General features: G+C 37.7%; 1 protein-coding gene and 1 pseudogene across 2 annotated transcripts in view; one reads left to right on the forward strand and one right to left on the reverse strand.

The window, feature by feature from the left end:
- Positions 1-296: 296 nt before the first annotated feature.
- Positions 297-26,134, forward strand: part of LOC121325823 (transcription initiation factor TFIID subunit 4-like) — an 80,735-nt gene continuing 54,897 nt past the window's right edge. The window contains exons 1-5 of one of the 2 annotated variants that reach the window (XM_041268910.1): positions 297-1,698; positions 13,031-13,245; positions 23,988-24,119; positions 24,675-24,899; positions 25,724-25,846. In XM_041268910.1, coding sequence (XP_041124844.1) covers positions 309-1,698; positions 13,031-13,245; positions 23,988-24,119; positions 24,675-24,899; positions 25,724-25,846 — 2,085 coding nt within the window. In that variant the 5' untranslated portion in view covers positions 297-308. The remainder of the gene's footprint in view (positions 1,699-13,030; positions 13,246-23,987; positions 24,120-24,674; positions 24,900-25,723; positions 25,847-26,134) is intronic. The other variant, XM_041268911.1, reaches the window with a different exon arrangement.
- On the reverse strand, positions 3,057-3,618 carry LOC121325825 (annotated as a pseudogene).

Here is a 26,134-nt window from a genome sequence, read left to right on the forward strand (position 1 = left end):
GAATTAAATAAAAAATACAGCCGCAAAATATAGGTCAGTGTTATATAAACACACACTAGTCTTCTGTTAAGGTCTACAAACTGATTCAGTAAACAGACCCTTAAAAAAAACACAAGAAGTACCCCACCTCCTTCTTAACAAAGCAATAACCGCCCAAAGCCTCACAGATCACATCTCAGTCGGAAACAAAACACAGACCCAGAGACCAAAATGAATTTTGGCGCTCTGACGTCAGAATCTTCCCCATAATTCCGTTCTACGCGTGCGCATTACTTACTGCAAATTTGGGCAGCGTTCTGAGTGCAAAGATGGCGGGCGCTTCCGACCCTCTGGAAGATATGCTGTTCTCCGAGGTGGACGAAAAAGCCGTTAGCGATCTTGTGGGCTCGCTAGAGTCAGAACTAACTGGCCAAAGCAACCCAGCAGCTCCCAACACAGAAATCAGGAGCACTGCAGCCGCCGGCGCCGCTAACCACCACTTAGGAAGAATGCTACCTGTCCAAGTGGGTACTATACTACAGCAACAGCAGCAACAACAACAACAACAAGGACAGCATAAAGCTGTGCTAAACCAGGAGCCCAGCTGCAAAGCACTTAGCTCCGGGAAAACTGTGATACCGTCTTCTCTTAGTTCCATTCCGCCCTTTGAAGGGGCTTCCATCACTTCTGGGACCGGGGTAAACGCGAATAGTAGCGGTTTACAATCACATGGAGCATCTAATATTACAGCACTGGCTGCACCTGGTTTAACTTTGCCACCTCCGCTGGTGAGCATTAACCCTGCCAACAGGAGCTCTGTTTTGGGGCTGGCAGGAGCAACGACGACAGGAGCAGCAGCAACAGATCCTTTGAAAAACCACATTGCTTCAACCATAAGGACTGCTCCACCAGGGATACAGAGTTTAAACGGGAACGGAGGAGTTGTCGTGAACTCTCCTGCCAGTGTACATTTTTCTACCGGTGGCGGTACAGTACAGCTCCTTAATAACGTAGTAAACTCCGTTGCTAGTACCAGTAGTACCGTTAATTCTAATTTGACTGTGGCATCTAGTGTAAATACTACCGCTTTTAGTGCAACACAAACTGTGTTCCCTGCTGGTCAAGCCGACCGGGCAGGCACTCCTACAATAGCGCTACAGAGACCTCCTTCAAGCCACATAACGAACATTGCACAGAACGGGAATGGTACTGCAACTTCTACTTTGATCCAGTCTGGTGCAAGGGCAGGTACCCCTGCAGCTGCAGGAACGCAACTAGTAAACCATAAGAGTGCGGATGCCAGCGGTATTCCTAAAACAGACTCTCCAGCACAGTCTAAGATCGTTATGCCAAGTCAACCGTGTGTTGTGAATTCATTAATGAACCCTACCACTTCTGCACCTGTAATGAACCCACCCACGAGTCAGCCACACAGTTCAATAGCGAACTCCGTGCCCGCAGTAAGCAGTGCTGTTTCTCTGAACGCCGTGGCTAAGCCTGCTACTGTGAACATTGTAGGACCGCCAGTTGGAGCCCCTGTCGGAGTGGTCAGACCTGGTACCCCGTCACCTTCACAGGTTATGCCCACTCCTGCTCATCCTCAGCAGCCTCGACCCGGAGTGAGTGCACCTCAGCAGAGGCTTGTAGCTCCACAGCTGATTGTCAGACCACCTCAACAGACCACTATTCAGCTGCCTTCTGGATTTACTATTCCACAGGGTGAGTTAAACATGCTTTGAAGTAAACTTTTTTAAATTGCTGAATTCTTTGAACTAAACATTGCTAGCCAACCGTAATCTATGTATTACTCTGGAATGTCACTTAAAAGCCTATCAGAACAGGTAGTGTCTCCCCCCACAATTCCTCAGTCAAATTTTGGAATGTGCTGGATCACTAGAACTGCAACAGTCAGTACTGTAGAGACCAATATAGGAACTGAAGGGAAGAAAGTCCCAGATCTGCATGTGTGTGTTTGTTTATTTTAGGAGTCAGTTATAAATTAGGGTTGGCAATAAGACACTGATTCTATAGCATTTCTATCCAATGCAGGAAATACTATGGTATTGTTTATCCACATTGTATTGAGCGAGGGATATCTAATTAATAACCAGGAATAGGTGTGCAGTGGTAGCCCCTGTAATCCTTGAAAGGCAGTGTTTTATCAACAGTATTGTAATACAAAACTTTCCCCTAGAGTAGGGGAAGTGATTTAGCAAATGTGATCATTTTAATTATTGCAATAAAGTGTGCATTCTGAAAAAAAGGAAAATTATTTGTGTACTTGCTGTTCAGGTTGATAAACTCTGTATTGAATACTGTATTTGGGATATTTTACTCACTTCCTGAGTCCCTAACAAAACAAAAGTTGTTTTTCTGTAACCCTTTCCACAAATATGTATACTATAAGGCAGTGGTTCCTAACTTTTTGGGTGTGCGGACCCCTTGTTAACCGCCAAAAGTTTCGCAGACCACCATGTGCGACTTTCATAGTGACACAGTCACTATACAAGGACATTCAATTAATATTGCTTTACACTATAGAGCGGCAATTGATAACGATGCCATATGGGACATTGATTAACTTACCTAATGATGACTGGTGCTGTCAGGTTGGAGTGGTGAGTTTTAGCTTTAAATCTGATTCCATATCCAGCCTACTCCGGTACTTGCAATTCAACGCAACAAGCTCAGAAAATCCACTTTCATAAGAGTATATGGTAGTGAGCGTGTAACCAGATGCCAGTCAGATTTAAAGAGCTATCACATGAAAGCTCTGTTAGGCTGTCTTATTCCTTTGATGTTAAGTTCATGTGCATTTCACTGTCATCGTTCTCGAATGGGTTTCTAATCGACTCATTTTTTGAGTTTGTAAGTGGCACCGAAGATTAGCTTGCTTCAAAGTTTAGTTCCACAACACCTTGTAACGCACAACATGCAGCGGTCGCGGCTCCTATTCGCTGCAGGTCAAAGTAAATCAGTTTTCCATGTATGTTTCTCTGTATATCTGCATGTTGCAGGGTTTCATTTGGTACTCCACCAGTAGCGGCTCATGACTTAAATGCAGCCATTGGAAGGTCGGTCATGATGCAGGAAGGATTTTTACTTGTGTGAACCATAGCTGTCGTAGTCTCTGCAGGAGCCACCTGAACGATCACCATAACCTCCTTGTCCCCAACCTCTCTGGTAATAGCCTCTGTCAGAGGAGGAGTATCCCCCTCACTTCTGTCAAAACGTCCACCGCTGCTGTATCATCTGTCACCACAACCACCACCACCACCACCCCCTCTTGAGAAGCCACGGCCACCCCATCCACCACCACCTCTGGGGCCACCACGGTAGAATCCACTGCCGCCGCCACATGGGCCCCCCTGTATCCTCCTCCTCCACCTCCGGACATGCCTGCCTGGTCAACACGGATCTGCCTGCCATCAACAGACTTTCCATTCATGGCCATCATTGCGTCTTTAGCGTCATCTGGGTTCTCAAAGGTAACGAAGCCAAAGCCTCTTGATCTCTGCGTTTCTCTGTCCTTGATGACAGCAACCTCGGAAATCTGTCCATACTTGGCGAAGACGTCCTCCAATCCTTGTTTGTTGGTATCGAAGCTCTGCCAACAAAAAACTTTCCTTCGTCAGACATTTTAGATTGTCGCTAAATGTATTTTATATAGAGGTGTAGAAATCAGTTCTTGCTGCAGAGGAGATGGGTTAGGTGCCGCCTCGTACTGTTGAGTGTTGACCCAACAAAAACGGCACTATTGTCACAACACTTCCGGGTATTTAGGAACACTTTGTTGCATTCCTAAACCAAACAGTAACATTTAAAATGAGCGATTCTGCATATCGGGCCTGCAGCTTCAGGATCTAAAAAGAATATTACAAAATCTTAAATACAAGTTTTTATTAAATATGCTGCATTGAGAGAGAGAGAGAGAGCTGTGTACAAAATGATCAATAAGAAAAAAGAAAAGGATATTTTAGGTACTTAAAAAGGTCCTTCATCGGCTGAAATGTTTTTTTTTTTTTTAATTCAGCCGATGAAGGACTTACAGTTCGAAACGTCCTGATTGATTTATAATCAGTTATTCTATCTTTTAAGTACCTAAAATATCCTTTTCTTCTTATGTTGTAGTTACGTTGTCATATTTGCTGCGTCTTAATTGTTATACAATACAGAAGTAAAATAATGTGTATATATTAACAATTACCGTTTTGAAATCGGACAGCGGTATCAGTATCTACATTTAAATCCCATTCATAATTTTTATATAGCAGATTGATCGTGGTTGTGGGTGTCGCCATCTTTCTGTTCAGCTCTGAGAGTCTGTGAGTTCGTTGAGTCAACGCTGAGCAAACGCTGTGCGTCACTAGCTCTCGACGGTGAGTTTAGGAACGATTTTAAGAGTTGTTGCTTCTCAGTGTTGAATTTAGGAACGCAGCTATAGCAACGCCTTCATAAAGTTGCAGCGTGTAACATAATTTAGTAACCAGGCTAAACACGTCACACGCTGCAACCAGTGTAATACAGTGGCAGGCGCTACATTCTGCCGAAGATGGTTTGTCTTGTGAAATTAAGCTTGCCGGTGCGAGAAGGCAATTTTTATTGTTTTTCCACTGACCCCCTGCGAAGGCCCCGCGGACCTCTAGGGGGATACCACCGCTGTAAGGGGTAGATGTAAGGATACGCGCAAAGTGATTTGCAGGTGCAAACCCTCCACAATGCATCCATCATCGTGTTTAGAAGCCGCAAAGTCTGATTTTAATGGCTGCTAAAAATGCAGCGTATGAAAGAATGGTGTTCTCCTGGCGTTATGCACCCGCTATCAAATTTGCACTTTGCCTTCATTAATCCATTACAATTATATTAAAATGAAGAAAACAGAAAGGAATTGAGCGGGAACTGGATACTAAGTGGGTTCAAACATTATAATATGAAGCAAGGATTTTTGCCTTGCGCTTAGGCAGCTACCCTCCAAAAATGTTACCCCTCTAACAAGGTGTAAACCATTGTAGAAGCAAGTAGGAATGTGCTTTTGGTACATTTTTATGAAAGTTTAAATGCTATGCAGTGCAGGTATCGGCATTTAAACGTTTTAAAACATATCTACATACACACACACACACTCTTTACATTGTATTGTGATGTATCCTGACAGCCCTGGTTTAGTATTTTCTAAGAACCCCTAAATAAGCAAATAATGTTTTAACATCGCAAAGACTTAACTACACCAAAAAAAACCAAAACAAAAAAAACTTGCACACACCAAAATACATATTGAAATTAGGACTATCACTCGATTTTTTCAAATTTTTGATCCGTTAATTTATGGGCGTTAGTTGATTAACATGTAGAATCGGTACATTCAATTTTTATTAAGTAACCGTCTTATAGGGGCAGTCCTGCAAGTAATAATAATAATAATAATAATAATAAAAATCAGTAGAATAATAACAATAAAGCCCAATGGGAATGTGGTCTTTTTAAAAGCATTCGTGTTATTATTTTTATCTTGGTAAATGTCTCTCTTTGTATTTGTGCTGAGCCATTGAGATGTATCTGTGCTGGCCTGGTGCACATGAAGTGAATAAACTAAACTTTATTTATTTTTTATTTTTTTAAAACATTATGTTCAAATAACAACAAAACAAAACCAATAAATAAAAAAAAAAAACAAACAAACAAAAAAAACCACAGCTTACATATGTTACACAATCTGTCAAATGCACATAGTCCAGTACATTGTTGTATTAACTCTTCTGTCAGGGATCGGTGCCACAAACGGGAAACCAATTATATATGTGTTTAAATATCCCCTTCTTTTGACAAATTATATAGATATGAAGAACTTTCTAATTTTTTTAAACAAGTGATTTGCATTGAAGTGTACTAGTAAATTGAAGCCTATACATAATTCATTTACAGTTATGTGTTCTCTGAATTAATGTTGAAAAAAACAAAACTTTCTTAAGATCCTGTTATACATAGTCACAATCGCCATCTAGAGTGTTCTGTATGTTATGGATGTTTGTTTTTTACTGCATTCAGTTACTCGATCCACGGTAATTCTGAATGTTTTTATTTCAAATGATGCAGCATTGAACTTTTTTGTGGTACAGCAATTTTGTTTGGCATAATTATTTATCTACGAAAGTTTTCTCCTCCAATTCCTCAAAATAATTCCAAATGTGACTTTGCCTCGTTCCTTTGTTTTGAGGTGCAATTTTAGTGTGGACTGAACCATACCACACCCACTACAGCAGGGGTCTCCAACCCTGGTCCTGGAGAGGCCCTATCCCTCAGGTTTTATAGGTCTCTTTACGTCATCAGTGGCTAAAGAGCTGAAACGCCTGTTAATCTTGATTAATTAAGCCAATAATTGGTTCAATTAACAGAGATTGGTTGAAATGAAAACCAGCAGCCACAGTAGCTCTTCAGGACCAGGGTTGGAGACCCCTGCACTACAGCATGAACACAGAGTGCACCAATGAAGCGCCAGATCGACCAAGAATAAAACCCGCCCCAGTGTCAATCTTTTTGTTGCACCAATTAGAAAAACTACTTGGAGGCAATTGCCAAACTCCTTCCTTTTTATATTATCCGCTCTTATTGTGGCACCTCAGCAGTCGGGATGATTTGGAATAAAAGCTCATTTTGGGATTCTTCCATGTTGGATTAAGATTTGGTGCACTTTGCAAGATGAAGACGACCCTGCATATTCAATCCCACGGTCACTTTGTTTGGGATTCTGGAGGATGCAGTTCTAAAGCGTTATCGTATCACTTCGCAGGTCGTCCTAAACCTAATAGCTGAATTGAGGGATGAGCCTCTGGTCCCTTTCGGAGCATTTGGCATGTCTGGAGGGATAGCCCAATTCACCTTTTCCAGTGATAGGTGAATTTAAGGATCTCATGCAGAAAAGGGCAGGCCAATAAATATAATTTCCTAAGGATACTAACATAACTGATGTTGGCTGAGGCTTTTCCAAACAACTCAGTTTCATGCTGAGTGACCTCAACCGTAAGAACTCTCACAACTTCTCAGCAAACTTTTCTTTTCTGTAAGAGGATTTTGCTGCCCTTCTGACTTTTTTTTTTGGTTTGTATTTGAGCTCCTACTGCTCTCTGTACTCCTAAATCCATCACCTTAATAGACTGATGCGCTCATTGAGACCCTCGATCACAATTGTGGATCAGTATTTGAGTGTTGAGTAATTTGCATTAGTCTTAAGCTTACATGGGGCATGCAGTGCAAATGCATCTGTAATTATTTACACTGCGCCTATACTTGCGTCTACCCCCCAAGTATTTGTATTACCTTCAAAAAACCAGGTATAAACTGTTTCTTCCAGTACAGTCTGCTTACCAGACAGTAACAACATAAACACATCAACTACTGAATGTTTAAAACTGATTTGGGTAACGGCAAACCAACATTTAAGGGTGATCTGATATCAAATAAAAAGTGTTAGTCCAAATTAGTGGTCACAGACAGACAACCACTGGTTTCTGTCCTGGTCATAAGGTTGGTACATGTAGACGCACTAAAGAGCTATTTAGCAAAAGCATTGCAAATCAGAATTGAAAGTAAAGTGCAATTTTCAACATGTACAGGTATACATTTTTTTAAATAGTTTTCTAGAGTGCGTTCTCATTTTGAAGTAGTTTACTGAGTCAATACCACCATCAAATCTACAACTATTGAAATGGTTTAAAATGACCTACCACTAGGGTTTAAAGTATAGGGTGATATACAAGGTTTCAAACTGCAGTAATACAGATGCAGTAAAAGATGTGGCCAAGCTTTTGTCACATGTTTAAACTTTATTACAAGGATTGCTGCTGATCATATTTATTGAACAACAATGATGCAAACAGAATACCACATAAATAAAGTCAGGGATCACGCAATCCATTGGGGGGGGGGGGGGGGGGGGACACACTCTCAAATCATCTTGGTTCAAACCCTGCCTGCATACTCTGTCAGTTTTTAAACACAATATGATGGATGCATTTTGAGGCATAGGGTTATTAAAGTTTTGCGGCTGTGATACTGCAGCAATACATTTCAGACAGCAGTGGCTACAGGAACAGCAAATGAAAAACTCTTGAGCTATGTTTCCAAGTAATCCTTTCCATCTACAATGCAGTAGACGCCCCTGCCTACTTTGAAGTGCAGATAATACGTTACATTACATTATGGGTAGACCCCTTCCTGATTTTTATTGAACCCTGACTGCTGGTAGTTCAGCCTGTATTGAAATGGCTTAATTTGCTGTTTTTGCGAGGACCTCAACAAACAGATTGCATATGGAGAGAGGTTTTATATTATGCCATATTTGAATGCATTTTTTCGTAAAGTGTACTTGCTGCTCTAGATTGTTATTGATCCAAAACCTGACGAGTGATTTTCTTTTGAATTCACCTCCTATCACGATAAAACTGGCATTCAGCAAAACCAAATCAGCAGTTGGAGTCTTTTGAAAATGTCAAAAGATACTGCATTTATTTGTGACATACCAATGCTGTCCTGGTAGCATTTTAAAGAATGTTACAAGTACAATTGTCAGTTTTATATTTTTACCAGTGTTGGAAGACTGAGGCAGAAGCAAATAGTATTAAACATGTTTATACTTTTGTGTTTCAAGGGCACTGTCATATTGTATAGAGAATGATTTTAGAATCAAAATTCAATTTAGGGTTGGGAAAATATTGAAAATCTCTGAAATGCAAATTGTGGGAAAAAAAATTGATAATTAAATTTTTTTATATTTAAAAAAAATATATATTTAAAAAAACAAAACAAAACAAAAATACACGCCCATTTAATACTGCTCAATTTATTTTAAATTTCCCGTTTCGGCTACTTTCACTCCCCGCCTTTTCGCAACGAAATGTTGCAAAGCCTCATAACCGCTGGGTCATCGTTAGGACAGAAGTGGCAACTGATCTAATACGCTGCAAGACGTGCTAATTAAATATTACCAGAACAGATGGAAAACATGGAATTACTTGTGAAATAAATGAAAAATAGCATAACAAATTCAGCTGCCATTAAAAATCATCAGAATGAGTATAATTTACATTTCCGAAAGCTCTAATTATTTTTATAATGCATTTTTTTTTTATCGTGAATTCTGTTTGATACAGTATTACCAAGTTATCATGAATAATCCCAATCCTAATTCCAATTGCTTCTAAACACTACAATTCAAATTTGTATTGTGGAAATACTGAAGTATACTAACAAGTGGCTTCGAAGAAATTGAAGAGAAGTGTGATTTGAGCAGTTAAGTGGACATTTACCTTTCATGAGCACGAACATAACATTAAAAAAAAAAAGAGTCAATGGCACTGGCTGACACTAAGGTGCCATAAGAGCTTCTCCTCACACCTCTGCCTTTTTCTCAAACAGACTGCCTATTATGCCTTTTTTTTCTACTTTTCTACACAATTTGAAATTCCCATTTCAAATGTTGTTTCACTACTGCAACCCACTTACTGCTCAGGAGAACTGAAGATAGTACGCGCCCTCTGTTCCCAAGCCACCATCTTCACCAGCATCCTCTCAGCAATGCATGTCATCAAACTACCAAACCCTGGAAGCGAGGACAATGCAGCTTACAGGCAAGTCTGCAGACATCTAGCCAGACTACAGGGTCGCTAGTGTGTGGTGAGCCGAGGACACCCTGGCCGACCCAAGCCCCCCCACTCAAAAGGTGGCGCTCGGCCAATTGTGCGCCGCACCCTGGGAGCTCATGTCTGCGGTCGGCATTAGAATAGCCTGGACTTGAACCAGCAACCTCAAGGCTATAGGGCGCATTCTGCACTACACTCAGAGTGCCTTTACCAGATGCACCACTCGGGAGCCCATTTTGATGCACATGTGTGACGTGACCTATAAAATTCACAGCAGCTGTAAAGATTTTTGGCATAAACTGGCAAGACATAAATCATTCACAACTGACTTATGCTGGTTAAAAACAGGACACAAACACTCCTTTTTATTTAAAATTGCAACTACAATTTGTAAGATTCTAACTTCTAAAAATGAAGCTGTTTACTTGAAATTGTCAGCATTTTTTTTGTCTGAAAAAAAAAAACAAAAAAACACCAATTATAATTGTAAAACCAGATTACTTGCAAGACCTTCTAATTTAACTTTGAGTGGTTTATGTCTGGTGTGTGGACTTGATCAGGTTTATTTTTTCTGTCTGATTGAAAAAAAAAAAACTTTTGGAGTATACAGCTTTGAGAATTTAGCCCCTCATGTTTAAAAACAAATTCAAACAATACTTATGGGGCACTTATTTAAGGGACAGACCAGACAGAAGTTGTTAATTCTCTTAATTTATTGATGAACTTTGTGTGCCATTTCTGGTGTCACCTGATCACTTCCTCTCTCTTCCCTTTTGAAATATTCAGTAAGGTTCCTACCTACGATAATTGTACCTAACACACTCTAAGGCTGCCATTTGTTACTGAATGTCCCCTTCTCGCATTCTTCCAAGCTAAACTTTTATGTGTTGTTTCTTAGACTGTGCATACTGTAAACACACATACAGTCTACACAGATATTTTCTGCTGCATATGCCCTGTTGGTGTAGCATGTACTTTTCTACCAATTTACCTGATTTCTTTAATACCACAGATTAATTTGCATTAGATAGAATACAGTTTACATTAATTTGTTGTACAGAAATTAAGGTAGCCTATTCTAGCATTCAAAAAAATGAAGAGAGATCAGGGCAAATTTCAACTTACGCATTAAAGAACTTTACATTTTCAGAGCCACAGTTTGCTTACTTTGTTCAGCAGAAACTCCAGCCCAAAGATTTACCCATCGTAACTTGTGTAGACAGTCTCCTTAACTTACATGGCAACAAACGAAACAAAATGGGAGTCTTGTATCTATTTTGAGTCTAACTAATTGCATATGCGACCTCCAGAGGCGAGAGGCATGAACAGCAAGTGAGTTACCAGACACTGATGTGCTTTCTAGTCCCAAATTTATATAATAATAAATACCTAAATAAAAATCCACCCTGAACCATTACCTTCAGTGGTGTTTTCTATCTGCCAAGCAGTAATTGGGTTATTTTATACAATTGTCCTGTCTTTTATTCTTTGCTAGATTTAATGGACTTGTCTCTGTGTTATATTTAATTAAGTGCTTTCCAGTATCATTTTGTACTTCTAGGATTTTTGGATTGATACATTTTGTAGAAATGGTTATATACTGTGGATCTGCACAAATATAGAAAATAGTGTGCAGAACTAATATAAGTGGGCTATTGGTGGTATGGAGGAGCCAAGACTGAATCTAGACCTCGCAAGCAAATGTGACTCTACAGCAGGTGTTTTTGGTTTGGTTTTTAACCGATCTGAAGTTACGTTTCTAAAGACTGTTTCCATAACGTTTCATAAATCATTTGAAATTTGTTTTGAAACATTAATTCTTTATATTTTTCCATGTCAAGCCTTTACTTGTTTGGTTGCATGTAATATATTTTTTTAAATTTAGTTGACCTGTAATGAAACAAATCCTGTCAATCCAACTATAGCCTTAACCCTTATGTCAACAAACCTTGCATTACCTTATGAGCATCTTTTCTGCAATCTGGTACAAAATTCAAATGTTTACAATTGTATCGAAGCAGACTATTGAAATGGGAATGGAAACAAGGTCAGTTATTCCAATTGAGAATTGCTATTGTATTTGATAAATATAGTTAGAATTATTTGTAGTAGATGTAGTTATGAAATTACTTTAAAATCGATTTGTTTGGATGAAGTCCAGTGTTTTTTCCTAATGTTTGTTTTAAGCAAAGGTTTCTTCTAAATAAAGCAGTAGATTTCACAGTATATATGAGCATCATCCAATGGAGTCGTGGTGCAACATACTAGAAGGCCCCTTCCTTTACAGTTACACCTGAAAGGGGACCCCTTTTGACTGCGGCACCCTGACCTACCATTTTACTAATTTAGATTTATTTTTTTAAATGTTTTTGTATGAAACAAACACAATTAGATTTCATGCTGGGCAGAAACTATTTTAGGTAATTTTTCTTTTTCCTAGAGAAACCTGCTTTAGCATTCACTATTGTTCAAGTCTTATTGAAAACTGAGTGCTCCAGAGACGTTTAGTGGAAAATTATACATGTTCTGGCACATGTTAAATTTGATTGAAAGTTTTAAAGGCTTTATATAAAGAATATACAGTAGTTCCCTGTCAAGCTGAAACAGAAACACATGCCAGACAGAAAAGCATAGTACTGCAGTGTTTTATGTTTGACTAGTTACCTCATTTCCAGTACCTGGACCTACATACTTATTTTCTATCTGCATTGCCTTCTACTAGCACTTAAAAATGTGGTAATTGCATCCTCTGCTCTCTGTTTCAATTAAGTTTGTGACATGCACTATACCAAACTGAATGTCAAGATGCAAGCTGCCCAGATCCAATGTTCAGGAGTGTACTTTTTTCTGTACTGTTTTGTGCAAACTGTATTGATTGAAGGCTGAAGTTTTGATTACGACTGTAAGACGGAGGTCATCAGCCTTCACTTTTCCAGTTAAGCAGGGTCAATTATATCATTAAGGATCTGGTTGGAACAAAGTCTTACTCTTTTCAATGAAACAAGAACAATATAAAAGCATCATTTTGAATCTCACAGTTTGTGCCATTTTTTCTGCTGTTTTACCTTGCTTCTTGCAGCAGAATACATTTACAGATAGGGAAAGGCTGACATTCCAAAGTTTGAGACCAATGAATTAAAAAAAAAAAAAAAAAAAAAAAAAATCACCACAATTCCGGTCACCCATATGTAGTGCTTGAGACCACAGACTTATGTGCTGTCCGAGTTAAAGGTTGCGTGGTGGACAGTGCAAAAACATCTGAGAAGTGCCCATGCAATCAAAAACACAGCAGTATATTAACTTTGTTATAAATACACATCCTTTAAATGCAGTATAAATTAACTTAGTCTGTTTTTATATTTTAAATCTTTTCTAGGTGAATCTAAAATGCATCTTCCCTTTTCTCTCTCTTCCAGGAATGGTTCTGGTACGGACGGAGACTGGTCAGCTGGTCATGGTTCCTCAGCAAGCGCTGGCCCAGGCCCAGGCTCATGCTCAAGCCCAAGCTCAAGCTCAGGCTCAAGCTCAGGCTCAAGCTCAGGCTCAAGCTCAGGCTCAGGCTCAAAACAGCATCTCTCCCAGACCATCTGCACCCACCAGCGGACCCACCTTCCGACTGGCAACAACGCAGGTATGAACACATTCACTGTGGTGTATACAGGGTAGTTGAAGAAACTTGGTCTCTGCTGTTAATCAGAGTGGTGTGGAGACTCCAAAGACATGAGCAACAAGATTTAAGGACCACTTCCAGAGTAGGCCTATCTGAAACCTACACAGAATCGCAGTTACAAAAGTAATGAAGGCTCTTTTATTATTTTCAATGATTTCATGCAGTGGTCCTCAAACAAAATGTTTTGGTAGCCTCATAGTTTGACTAGCCACACTTCCTGGTGGCTGCACTGCTAACTTAGTATAGCATATTAAAAAAATAAGAAAATATACAGTTAGAACCAAAAGTTTTGCATCACCTAGAATTTTAGGATGGTGGCATAATTACATCATGTAATCAAATAAACTACCACGAAAGCGACAACAGTAGTACAGTATTATTTTCATGTTAGATTTTGAAATGTCACATTGTTCAATGTGTCAGTTTTTTGTAAAGTATAAGGAAAACTACAAAGCAGTATATAATTCAATATGTTAAGGAACAATAGACAACAGATTTAATTTGACTTTGTGCACTTCTAAATGGTTTTCATTTATTTCTGTAATATGGCAAAAAGTTACAGCAGCCACTGTATTGGATCTTAATCCCTAGGCCCTTTTTTAATGATAAACTGGGCACATAAATCAGATGCTTTGCAAGTTATTTTTTATTGCTTTGACAACAGACCAATCCTGGGTGTCTGTTTGCAGACAGAGTAAAATAATCTAATATAAATGAATACATTACCTAAGTTAAAGTACATTACTAATGTATTCCAGTTATATGGATGCAAAAACTACTTTCACTTTCCTGTTCGTCATTTGCTGGACAATTTCCAGCTAAATTTCATTAATGTATAAGACTTTCAATATCAATAACATAAATGATCATACATTCACTTTTGTTAAATAATTATATAATTAGCATTTGTAGAGTTTTGCAAAAAAATTGCTGAAATAATTTGACATCCTGTTTCTTGTAACTTTTCTTTTCCTCATCTGCAAAATCTAATTGTTTGACGTTATGGTTGGCCAATAGCAGCTAACAAAAACAGAAGCGGGAATAATATTAAGAAAACCAAAAATATGCCTGGAGAACTGTTCAAATTCCCAGCAACTGCTCCTCACATGTTTATATATGTGTGTATGTGTGTGTATGTATATATATGTATGTGTATATATATGTATATATAATATATATATATATATGTATATATATATATATATATATTACACACACACACACACACACAAAGTAGCAAGAAGCTCGGTGTCCAGTTTCAGTGAAGTGTGTTTGCTTGACTGGTCAGTTCATTATTTTGAAGTTCTGTTGGATTAACTGTCAAAATGGCCACCATTTGTCACAGCGAGGGCTTTCATACTGTTGCAGTCTTTTGTCATGAGTGAAACATTCACGCAACACTTGTTCATGGGTAGCATCTTTAGTCTCAGTTTGAAAAAGTTTTATCAAGTGACTTCATCCCCACTCTACACAAGGCATTTGATTTCACGTATAGTGAATATTTTAACTTTCATAAACTAATGAAAAAAAGCAATGTCGTTTGCAAAATTACAAGACACAGAATTTGCTGTACTTTTAAGCTGTACTTAATTGTACCCCCCCCCCCCCACAAGTACAGTATTAACATGCACAAAAAACTACAAAATGAAACAACTAAAAACACAAATTAAATGTGCTGGGTGTACCGTTACAGTAGGTAAACTGTCCAGGATGGAAGGATTGAGGTACACTTTGCTTCACCCAAGTAGAAATTGATAAGTGGAGCATGAATTGTGGTTAGTAAAGGGTAGCACTGCCATCTAGCTGCCTGGACTGATAGTGGGATTCATCACCAAAATACCAAACAAAACAGTATTATGTAGTAGCTTGCTGGAAATTTTGCACTTTCATTGAATTATGAAAACCATGATATTGTGAGTTTTGATATAGGGCTAGTAGTAATTTGAATGCTATGTTTTAAATTTATTTAAGTTCATTATAATTTATGGTTCAATGCTGAAAACTTTTTTTTAGATTAAGTATAAAACCAATTGCTGCACCTTGACAGAGTATAAATAGTGTACTTTCTCTGATGGATATATAATATACCATAAAATACAATAAAGGAACCATTGTGAAGACTTTGGTAATTGATGAACCATACCCTCTCCTGTTCAAACAAAGTATAATTATCAATACTTTTTTTTTCTCTGACAAAACACAAAAAGCCTCTGTGATGGGTGCTCTTGTTTTGTGGTTGTTTATTGGGTTTAATTTGACGTTTTTAAGCGGAACTGGAGAATCTGGGACTCATTTAATCAAAATTAAACTCTAGCTAAAGCATGGAACACAGAGTCTGGCCATTATAAACTGAAACATGCCTGTCCTGTCATAGAGTTCCTGATTTATTATGCTTTTTTTAAATTTAATTTAATTAATACAATGTGATTCGATGATTATGTAAGAATTACATTACGATATGATATAGTAAACTATCTGCAAACCAAAAAAAAAAAGAAAAAATCTAAAGAGGGTTGTTAAACTCTATGACACTGCTTGAATTATTGAGAAGAAAACTTAAATTATAGAGTATAAGAAACAAGTTGGTTTGAACACAGTTCAAGAATTTTAGGATTAAAATAAATGTTGATGCTGTTTTTTCTATGTAGCCTTTCCAGGTTTCTATCGCACTGCAAAGTCATTTTATGTGCAAAGTGAGCGTTCAGTGGAACAACAGGCTGGGTGCCTGCAGCACAGCAGTAACAGCAGACTATACAAGTAAAGACAGTCACTCCTATTGGATGTGTATTTTATTTGTGATTGCAACAGGATATGTTGTACATTTTCTGCTAGTTTCAACATAGTAGTTTAGACAAAAGTTTACATACCCCAATGGAAATGTATGATTTCCAGAAAACTTTCAAAAACAAAATTTTTTAGGAAAAATCTTTTGTAGCAAAAGTTTTGCTTTTCTGGATGAGGAAAAAAACGATGAAGAAAGATGTCTACAATTCTTTATTTATGCAGTTTTTTTTTTTTTCCAAAACTCCAAAAAGGCTATTGATGCTATGATTGTATTGGCTATAATCTGAGATTGACTGCCAAAGATGGCATTTACATGGACAAGTCATGACACTTTTCCTCACAGTGTTTTTGCCGTACTTTTTAAGAAATGCGTTGCTGTGCTGTTCTGATTTAGGAAAAAAAAAGTCAGCTGTACCAGTGCAGATTATTCAATTCCTAGTAATTTAAGGGAGGGGATATTTAATTGTCTGCCCAGTAGTAGTACCCTAAAAGAATGACTGAATATTGTGAAGGGAGCTTCAGGTGTTGCCTTGAAGATTTGCAAAAATTAACAAGAGGAAAGAATTAACTTGTCTTGCATATTCCGAATTATCACGTGTTACTTGTTTGTGTCTCATTACCTTTCCAACACACAAACACATAAAGTATATAAAATAAAACTTTTACTAAGTACAACTTTTATTAGTTAAATATGTGCAACATCTGAAAGTATTTAATTAAAGCAGTCTATAAATGTATGTGGAAAATGTGGGAACACAAGGGGGTTACACTACAATACAATAATAAAAAAAAAAAATCCTTAGGCCTATATGAATATAAGATTGAGAAAAGGGGGATATGTAAAAGTACATGCAAGGTTCCTGAGCAGCTTCATGCACTGGCAGTTCTATAGGCGAAGTATCAGGCTGAGCATCCTAATGTTCCTGTACACATCTGCCGGTCCCTATACCCAGCCTCTGCTCCAAGAAGCCAGTGATTACTGGGCTGCAGCTGGGGTAGACGTGCCAGGCGCAGAAGCCGCTTAACACACACATTATAATGAAATGTGGATGTCTTATAATATTATAAACATTCTTTATTTAAAGCGAAACGGTATATTTATGTTTGTTAACAATATCCGTTTACTTATTGCACGATATGCCAGTTGATCCTAACAATTCATTCCAGTTCTGTGCGGTGGAAGAAGAGGTGCAGCTCTGTTATTCCTGGACATCTTAAAAGAATTATAGAAAGAAAATACTACTACTACTAATAGTAATAATATGAGGCTAAAAGTTTGGTTAGTTGTGCTTAACAGCATGTATTTATACAAGCATTAATAATAGGCTGTGTATGAGAGGTTTACATTTGCAGTGTCTTTTGCTTTCTTTCTTGGCTGTGTGGTTTGGAACAGCTTGCTGAGGAATGACGTGAGATTCCGGCAGTTAAACGGGATCTTGACTGCTGAAATCCAGTGAGAAACGAGCACAATTTCTGCTCCGGTGTACATGGGTTTTTACAGCTATTATTATCGTGAGGACGTGATTGACCCTGCCCTTAAAGTTGCGCTAGCCAAAGGACGTTCTTTTGCTGTTTCACAATGTACACGAGTCATGACTGTAGAGTCGATTCACATGCATGCAAACCCAGTCATCGATATTCAAAGTGAATTGGCTGCAGGTGAGGCTGGGATTTCCATGGTGATGGTCTCAATGGTTGCAGGCAAGGAAAAAGCCACTTTTAGGAAAACGTCACAAGGACAATTGTGTTAAGTTTGCAAAACGGAATTTCAATGGTGGATGCGAGTACTGTTCACGCCGATAGTCGTTACGTTTGGAGAAAGTCTGGTGAGGTGTACAAAGAAAAGAACACCATACCTGCTGTCAAGCATTGAGGTGGTAATATTCTTCTATGAGGCTGTTTTTTCCTCTAATTGAGCAGAAAATGTAATTCTGATACATGGTAAACTGGATTCCATGGGATACCTAAAGATATTGGCCAATTATCTGAAACCCTCCACTACAAAACTTTGTTTAAAGCACAACTGGATGTTCCAACACCACAACGATCCAACGCACACGTCAAAATCTACTTCAGAATTGATAAAGAAGAATAAAATCAAGGTTCTGAAATGGCCTAGTCAAAGTCCCAATCTAAATTCGATTGAAAATCTTTGGTATGAGTTGAAGGCTGTGCAAAAGAGAAGTCCTCAGAATTTGAATGAACTGGAACAATTTTGCGTTGAAGAAATGGTAAAAAAAATAAATAAATACTAAAGAATCATGCCAAAAGCTTACCGACAAATATCCTAATTATTTAAAATAGGTTATTGCTAAAGGTGCCTCAACTAGCTCTTCACTTCATTTTCCTTGTCAGGGTATGAATGCTTTTCAATTGGCATTTCTGGAGTTTTGCAAAAAAAAATTGCTGAAATAAATAAGATCTATTTCTTGTAACTTGTTTTCCTTATCCACAAAAGCAAAACTTTTACTACAAGAGGTTTTTCCTATAATTTGTTTTTGAGATTTCTAAAATTATAAATTTCCATTGGGGTATGTAAACTTTTTACCAACTGTATCTTGATTAACACTAATCTTGAACTTAAGATGTTTTTGGTTAGGTGCTAATAAAGGTTTGTGGAACCAGTTTATAATTTATCTTAAATTCCCAAATGATGCTTCCTCTTTAAAATGTAATGTACATTTATTTGCTCTGACACATTTTATTTCTGTTTATCCTTATTGAATGACTTGAAAGAGCAAAACAAAAATAAAATAATACTAATTGCCCCCAGTACACCACCAGCAACACTTCCTTACAATCTTTGAACTCTTCTTATAAACAGACAACCCAAATGCACACAGTGAACATTGTTACAAGCTTTGAGAGTTGGTCAGCTCACTTAGAGAGATTCTGTTTTTTTGATATTGTGATTTGACATGTGGTGGTAGAAGACACTGCAGGAGCAATTGAAATCAGTCACACCTGGTTCTGTTTGCATCTTAGGGTTCCATATCGTTTCTCATATCTCTGTGGCATACCTTGCTGCCTACAGTGAATCCTGCTTAAATGGAGAATTCTGTTGAATGTGATTATAACGGCAGGAGGTTGGTTTAGACAGACGCAGATCTTCAAGATACTTCTGTAATACTCACATGGATGCTGTTTAGACCCCATAGCCTTACAGTGCGGAGAAAGTTTGAGAACCCCAATGATGATAATTATGGGAATTCCATAGTTTTACCATGATAGCCTCCTTGAATCAAAAGTCTTTTCTTAAATATCCAATAGGGTTTATATGAACTAATTCCATGTCTTTTGAAGCAAAAAGATGTATGAATTAGTCAAACAATGAGTAATTAAGATTTAGGGTATGTGAAAAAGTAAGTGAACCCCTGGTTTTATCAGCTCAATTAAGGGGATAATTAGAATCAAGTGTTTTTAAATAATAGGTAAATCTTCAGGGGTGAGTTTGGGAGGCTCCACGCTATGTAAAGATCAGAAACTTTGTGAGTTTGGTCTTCACCATACAGGTGTGTGGAAACACATCATGCCATGATCAAAAGAAATCTCTGAGTACCTCAGAAAAACAGTTATTGAAGCTCATCAGTCTAGAAAGGGTTACAAAACCATTTCTAAGGATCTGGAGCTCCGCCATCCCACTGTCAGTCTACAAATGGAGAAAGTTCAAGACCACAGTCACTCTACCCAGGAGCGGTTTTCCTACCAAAATCTCTCCAAGAACAAACTACAAAATTGTCAAGGAAGTCACAAAGAACCCCAGAGTAAAATCCAAGGATCTGCAGGCCACTCTCGTCTTGGCTAATGTGAGTGTTCATGACTCAACTATCAGAAAAATACTGAACAAGAGTGGTGCTCGTGGAAGGATAGCCAGGAGGAAACCACTTCTGTCTAAAAAGAACATTGCTGCCCGTTTGAAGTTCCCCAAAGAGCACATAGATGATCCACAAGACCTCTGGAACAATGTTCTCTGGACAGACTAGTCAAAGGTAGAACTTTTTGGCCTCAATAAAAAACGTTATGTTTGGTGAAAACCAAACGCTGCGTTTGAACAGAAGAATCATTCGAACCGTCAAGCATGGTAGTGGGAGTGTGATGGTTTGAGGCTGCTTTGCTGCCTCAGGACCTGGATGGCTTGCCATCATTGACACAACCATGAATTCTGCATTGTGTCGGAAGATTCAAGAGGAGAATGTCAGACCATCCCTCCTTGAGCTGAAGCTGAACCGAAAGTGGGTCATGCAGCAAGACAATGATCCTAAACATACAAGCAGATCTACAAAAGAATGGCTGCAGAAGAAGTCAAAGTCCAGACCTAAACCCCATCGAAATGTTGTGGCAGGACCTGAAGCGAGCTGTCCATGCAAGGAAGCCCTCAAGTGTCACAGAGTCGAAGCACTTCTATAAGGAGGAATGGGCTAAAATTCCTCAAAACCGATGTGATAGTCTGACCAACAGTCACAGGAAAAGCTTAGTTGAAGTCATTGCTGCTCAAGGGGTTGCCACCAGTTACTGAATCTAAAGATTCACATACTTTTTCCACATGGATATTGAATGTTCCATCATTTGTGGATAAATAAATGTTGAAAAAGTATCATGTTTTTGTGTCATTTTGTTTAGTCCCAATGAAATACACGGCATGTGTTGCAATGCTGGTCAATATTGGATATTGGTCCTACTCTAGACTGACACTGCTTTATTATCCGTTGCAAAAAGGCTGTGCTTTGGGCATCCAGTATGTCATACTTACATTTACATATAGGAAACTGCTTATCAAATTGTGATGAAACTTGACAAAAACTTTATTTAGCACAATTTTATATTCCTCCGTGGTGGATGAATGTCTCTGGTAAAGGGTTGCTGGGCATTTTGGTATTTGTTGCCTGTTATCTCTCGCTCAGACCACTACATAACTTGAAATCCCTGGATAAATAATCCAACACCTCTTCAATAATAGGAAAAAAAAAAACACAAAAAAAAAAACAATTGACAAGATGCCCCACAAGTAGAATAGTACAAAAACAGCAAATTGTAATTTTATAATTTTTTATATGATTTATTTTTTGTGTGCAGACCTCAGTTATGCATTTACTAATGGTGTATAACAACTAGGTGGGTTTTCAGCAATGGTGACAGGTATCGCATTCAAATTGATGGGTCCCAACAGCTGGCCTCCATAACTATTAACTATTAACTACTAACTACTTTTACCTACTTCACATGAGCACCATTTGTGCTTTCTACTTTTGTTCAATTATATATATATATATGTATGTATGTGTGTGTGTGTGTGTAATTGTGTCTGTATAATATATATGTGTGTATGTATGTGTGTGTGTATATATATATATATATATATATATATATATATATATATATATATATATATATATATAATATATATATATTATATATATAAGATATATATTATAATTATTTTCGATTAAATATATAATTATTTTATAAAAGCTAACAACACTTTCAAGTCATGAATGAATAATAATCTGATTTGATGCATACCTCACAGTAACACAGTCCCTCCAGCTTGCCCCATGCATCAGTCTACAAGCCTCTTCACGCCCCTTGGCACACACTTATTTTGGGGGCCCTGGGACCTACAGCTGGGTAGAATGTTGATGGCAGATCCGCTTTCATGTTTGTCTCCTCCTGAAATATAGCTTCAGGTTTTGAAATGCATGAAGTCGATCAATACCCGGTTAGGATTATGGGCACATCATGGAATAGATTGCAGTTCATGTTGAGGGGGTCATGCTGCAGGGTAACAGTGTAGCTTGGCAGCTTTGGACATGGTGGTGGAAGCTAGTTTATCAGTTTTAACTAAAGTAGATGGAGCAAATAATGCTTTTATTTGTTCCCAATTTTAACGGGTAACCAGCAAGAAACCACTCATTGCAGTACTACTTTTTCCTGATTCTTGCCATTTGTTATTTCTGTTACAATTGTATTATTCCTCTCTGAAAATGTGTCTTGACTTAAAATAAGTTGTGCAACGTGTTTATTATTTCAACTGTTGATCGTTAATTACAATGTCTTGACTATGGGCCGGACCAAATCAAAGTTAGCACTTGGCGAACAAGGACGCGAAAGCATTTGCAGTAATAAAACACAAATTCAAAACAGTCCATCCTCAAGACACACTGACCTCATATATTGAACACTTGCACACAACACTGAATAACAAAATGAATAATTTACAGTATGACATATTACATGTATTATTACTATAATATATGTTGTGTTTGTTGCACCCTTAAACGAAGTACGCACAAGACCGTTTTCTTTTTTAGCCTACTACTTTTGTTTTTGCCACAGTTAGAGTTAAATATTTAATAAAGCAATACATATTATTTCTTTTAATATGTACAAACAACGTATTCTTTTCTGCTCATGGAGAGCTTTGCCTGGAGCTGCATCTCTCTCGGTGAAAGCTTTTAGATATATTTTCTTATTTGTTATCTTTCTACGCTACGACTACGGTACATTTTAGTCTATGGACATTCTGGCACGTCATCTGTGACGACACCTACTTCTGTTCAATTTCTTAATTTCTTAAAGGCACAGTGATTGAACGTTGATCAAAACTCAAGGCTAGCAAATGTAAACAAACTGGAATGCTAATAAAGAACGTATGAATGTTTTAAACACTTTAAAGATATTAACTTTTAGTTTTTAACATTTGGTTACTCTCGTAAAGTATTACATGAAGCCCAAATTCTCGTCCTGTAAGAACAAGCCCACCGTTCCAGTACAAGGGAGCACACATTTTATTTTGGCTAACTTGTCGGCATTTAAGCAGTCCCCTCAAAGTATAAATACTTGTAGATAACAAAATTATTATTAAAGTTTTTGGATGGTCTATTTACCCCAAGTGTGTGTGTGTGCTTTTTTTTTTTTTTTTTTTTTTTTTTTTTTAAAACTCTGCATTTTAATTTTATACTAGTCGCACAGAGTTTCTTTGTTAACCTTCTTTTTTCTTTAATCTTCGTTCTTGTGCAGTTATAGCCTACTATACAGCCTTGTGCACAACAGGGCTCCCTTGTGCACCGTGCCAGTCGGATATGAGGATGCTGGCATTGCATGGTATGGATTTTTACAAAAATCACAAGAACAATGTGGCACGCTTTCATAACAGTGACAGAACTATGCACCACTATGCTGTAGACGTTGTGGAAACGAGGTGATTGTTGTGTGTGTGTGTGTGTGTGTCTGTTCTTTCAAACTTGCGTTCGTATTTTTCAATATTTTACACAATAAAAATAAATGCAGACAATTGTTGTTAATAAACATTTTTATTATTATTATTACTCCTAGTAGTAGTTGAATGTAGTAGCATACACTGATATTCAAACAAAATAGTAGTACAACACAGATTTTTATTTTTATTTTTTTTCAGCCCTGGCTGTCTGCGTCTGCCTTTTCACATGTTACTGCATTGTTTCTGCCCCTTCAAAAGGTCACAAATACTGCCTGGGGATTGTTGAACAACTGTTTTCATGTTACTTTTGGTTGGTCCCTCCTACTCCTGTGAAACTTCTCCCTCCCCCTTTCATGGATTGGAAATGGCTAGTTTTGGTTTTGGGATAAAGAAAATGTAATATGGAAACTAGCTATCGCATTAACACTCTTTTTTGCAAGAGTGATCAGGGTTTGATTTGGTCCGACCCTATATCTCATTTACTTATACTACTTTTGCACGTTTATTGTATAGATTTTTATGAAAAGTGGTGACTCTTATAACAAATTGTTGGATTGATTTGAACATTTCTTTACACCTTCATAATTGTTGGAGAACAAAACATACACAAAACCTACCAATTAATAGTTTGCGGGCACACCTTGGTGTGATTTTATTAGGCAAACCCCCATCAAGTTTTTAATGATTACTGTTATTTTTGTAGCTGTCTGTGGCACCTCCAACAATCAGACCAGGACATCCAGTGCAAACTAAAATTGTTCAGCCCCCCGTGACGCCTGTTAGCGCTCCTTCTAATCCTGTCTTGCAAGCGTCCTTATCTCCAGCACCTGCATCAGTAAGTGATGTTAGAAGAAGAGCTACTGCTTTTAATTAAATTGTTTGCTATATTTTCCTTGCATCCAAAATATAGCCACACAAAGTGACTTGCAAGCTATAAAACAAGAGATACCGATCATCAGTTAAAATGAGAATTTGTACCAGCAAAAAAAAGTGTTCACTAATTTTTATTTTATTAGCTATGGTAACATTTTGCATATACTGTCTAGGCAACTTGATGTAGTTTTTGATGATTACAATAAAAAAAGGTTTACTTTTCTGTACATTATTTTAAGTGATTTTGCTAACCCCCGTAGTACAAATCAATATTTTTTTTTTTTTATTGTAATTGGTATTCATTATACTAGTTTTTCCATATATGGGTATACATGTAGTAATTGGTTTTCTGATTGGTTACAAAGATTCCCAAGATGCTTGTTTTTAAAAAAAAAAAAAAAAAAAAAAAAAAAAAAAAAAAATGAAGAAAAAAGCGCATTAATCGGTTACTTGACCCTCTACATATATATTGTATGTCTGCATTTCTGTCTATATTGTTTGTCATTTATTCCTTCAGAAACCATCTACAGCATCAGTGGTAGCCGTGACTGCAGCAGCAGGAAGTGCACCCCAGCAGCCAGTGACTGTGATCACAGGAGGGCAGAATCCACCCCAGGCCCAGCCCCAGCCCCAGCCCCAGCCAGCCCCACAGCCTCTTCCAGCCCAGCCTGCAGCGCAAATACCAGGAGCAACCCCGGGAATCCCTGGCTCTCCCGCTGCCGGAGTGTCCGTCATTTCCCAGGTCTCCCATCTCCATGCTAAACACCCTGGGACAGATATTTCTGAATGTTTACACCAGTCTGTCATTCGCTCCATTTCCAACTTTACAAAACCAGAACACAGCTATTTATGTGTATAACTCAAAAGGATAATTAACACTACAGTGCAGTTTCAACTGGTTTTTGTGAAATAAAAATAACTGTTCATCACCTCCTGAATCCTGTAAATGTAACACCAAGAGTTTATTTATTTTGTGACTCAGTTTATTTTACTTAAAGGAAATGGAGCAAATTGTATTCTCTCTAATACAATATGTAGTTCTCATTTTGTAAAATAAACATTATCTTTTTATTAAAAAAAAAAAAGCAAAAACAAATACTGATTGCAAAAAAAAAAAGAAAATTCAAACTAAGTGCACAGTAGTTAATCATCTTTTGTGTATGTGCATGACAACACTTTTGCAAGAGTTAGTCATGGATTGTCGCAATTTGTGTCACTGTCAGTTTTTAAACTAACTAGTGGTTTAACACTTTTCTATGATGCCATCCTTTTGATCAAATTAGCTGGTTCAATTAAAAGCTGGGGAATTCACCAAGTAAACTACCGTTATCAAAGCCATAATAGTCAGCTCTAAATTGCACATCCTTTAATACATTTTTTTTAATAAGCAAAGAGAAGTGCATAGAGGCATAAATCAAGTTTTCAAAACTATGGATTATTGCTCTGATTTAACACACTGTTTGTCTTACTGAATTAATACAAGGTTATTCTCTTTAGATTGTACACTGTTTTTAGATTCTGATTTTTAAATTGAAACTAATTGTTGTGCATGTGTCTGATTTTTAGGAAATGCAAGAAAATGTGAAGAAGTGCAAGAACTTCTTAGCCACCCTAATCAAACTTGCATCTCATAATTCACCATCTCCAGAAACCTCCCGGAATGTGAAGGCACTTGTGCAAGATTTGCTGGTAAGTTTAACATTTTTTTTTTAAATGTATGTTTTTGCTTATACAGTAGCCTCTGTATATAGGAACACCTCCTAAGAGAACACTTTGGCCTAAAGAACAACCTTGCTGTGAAATGGATGTTTCTTGTTGTAAATGCTCCGCCTAAAGGAACAGGAAGTTTGCTTAAAAAAACACATTTTTGGCACCGATCGTGATTTGTTGCTACCCGATTCAATACCGATTAGGTGCTGTTTTATAACTCCTTATCGTCAAACACAAATTTAGTGTTTTTTTTCAGGTTTTTCAAAA

The sequence above is a fragment of the Polyodon spathula genome, chromosome 13 (genome assembly GCF_017654505.1).
Source record: "Polyodon spathula isolate WHYD16114869_AA chromosome 13, ASM1765450v1, whole genome shotgun sequence".
Lineage (NCBI taxonomy): Eukaryota > Metazoa > Chordata > Actinopteri > Acipenseriformes > Polyodontidae > Polyodon > Polyodon spathula.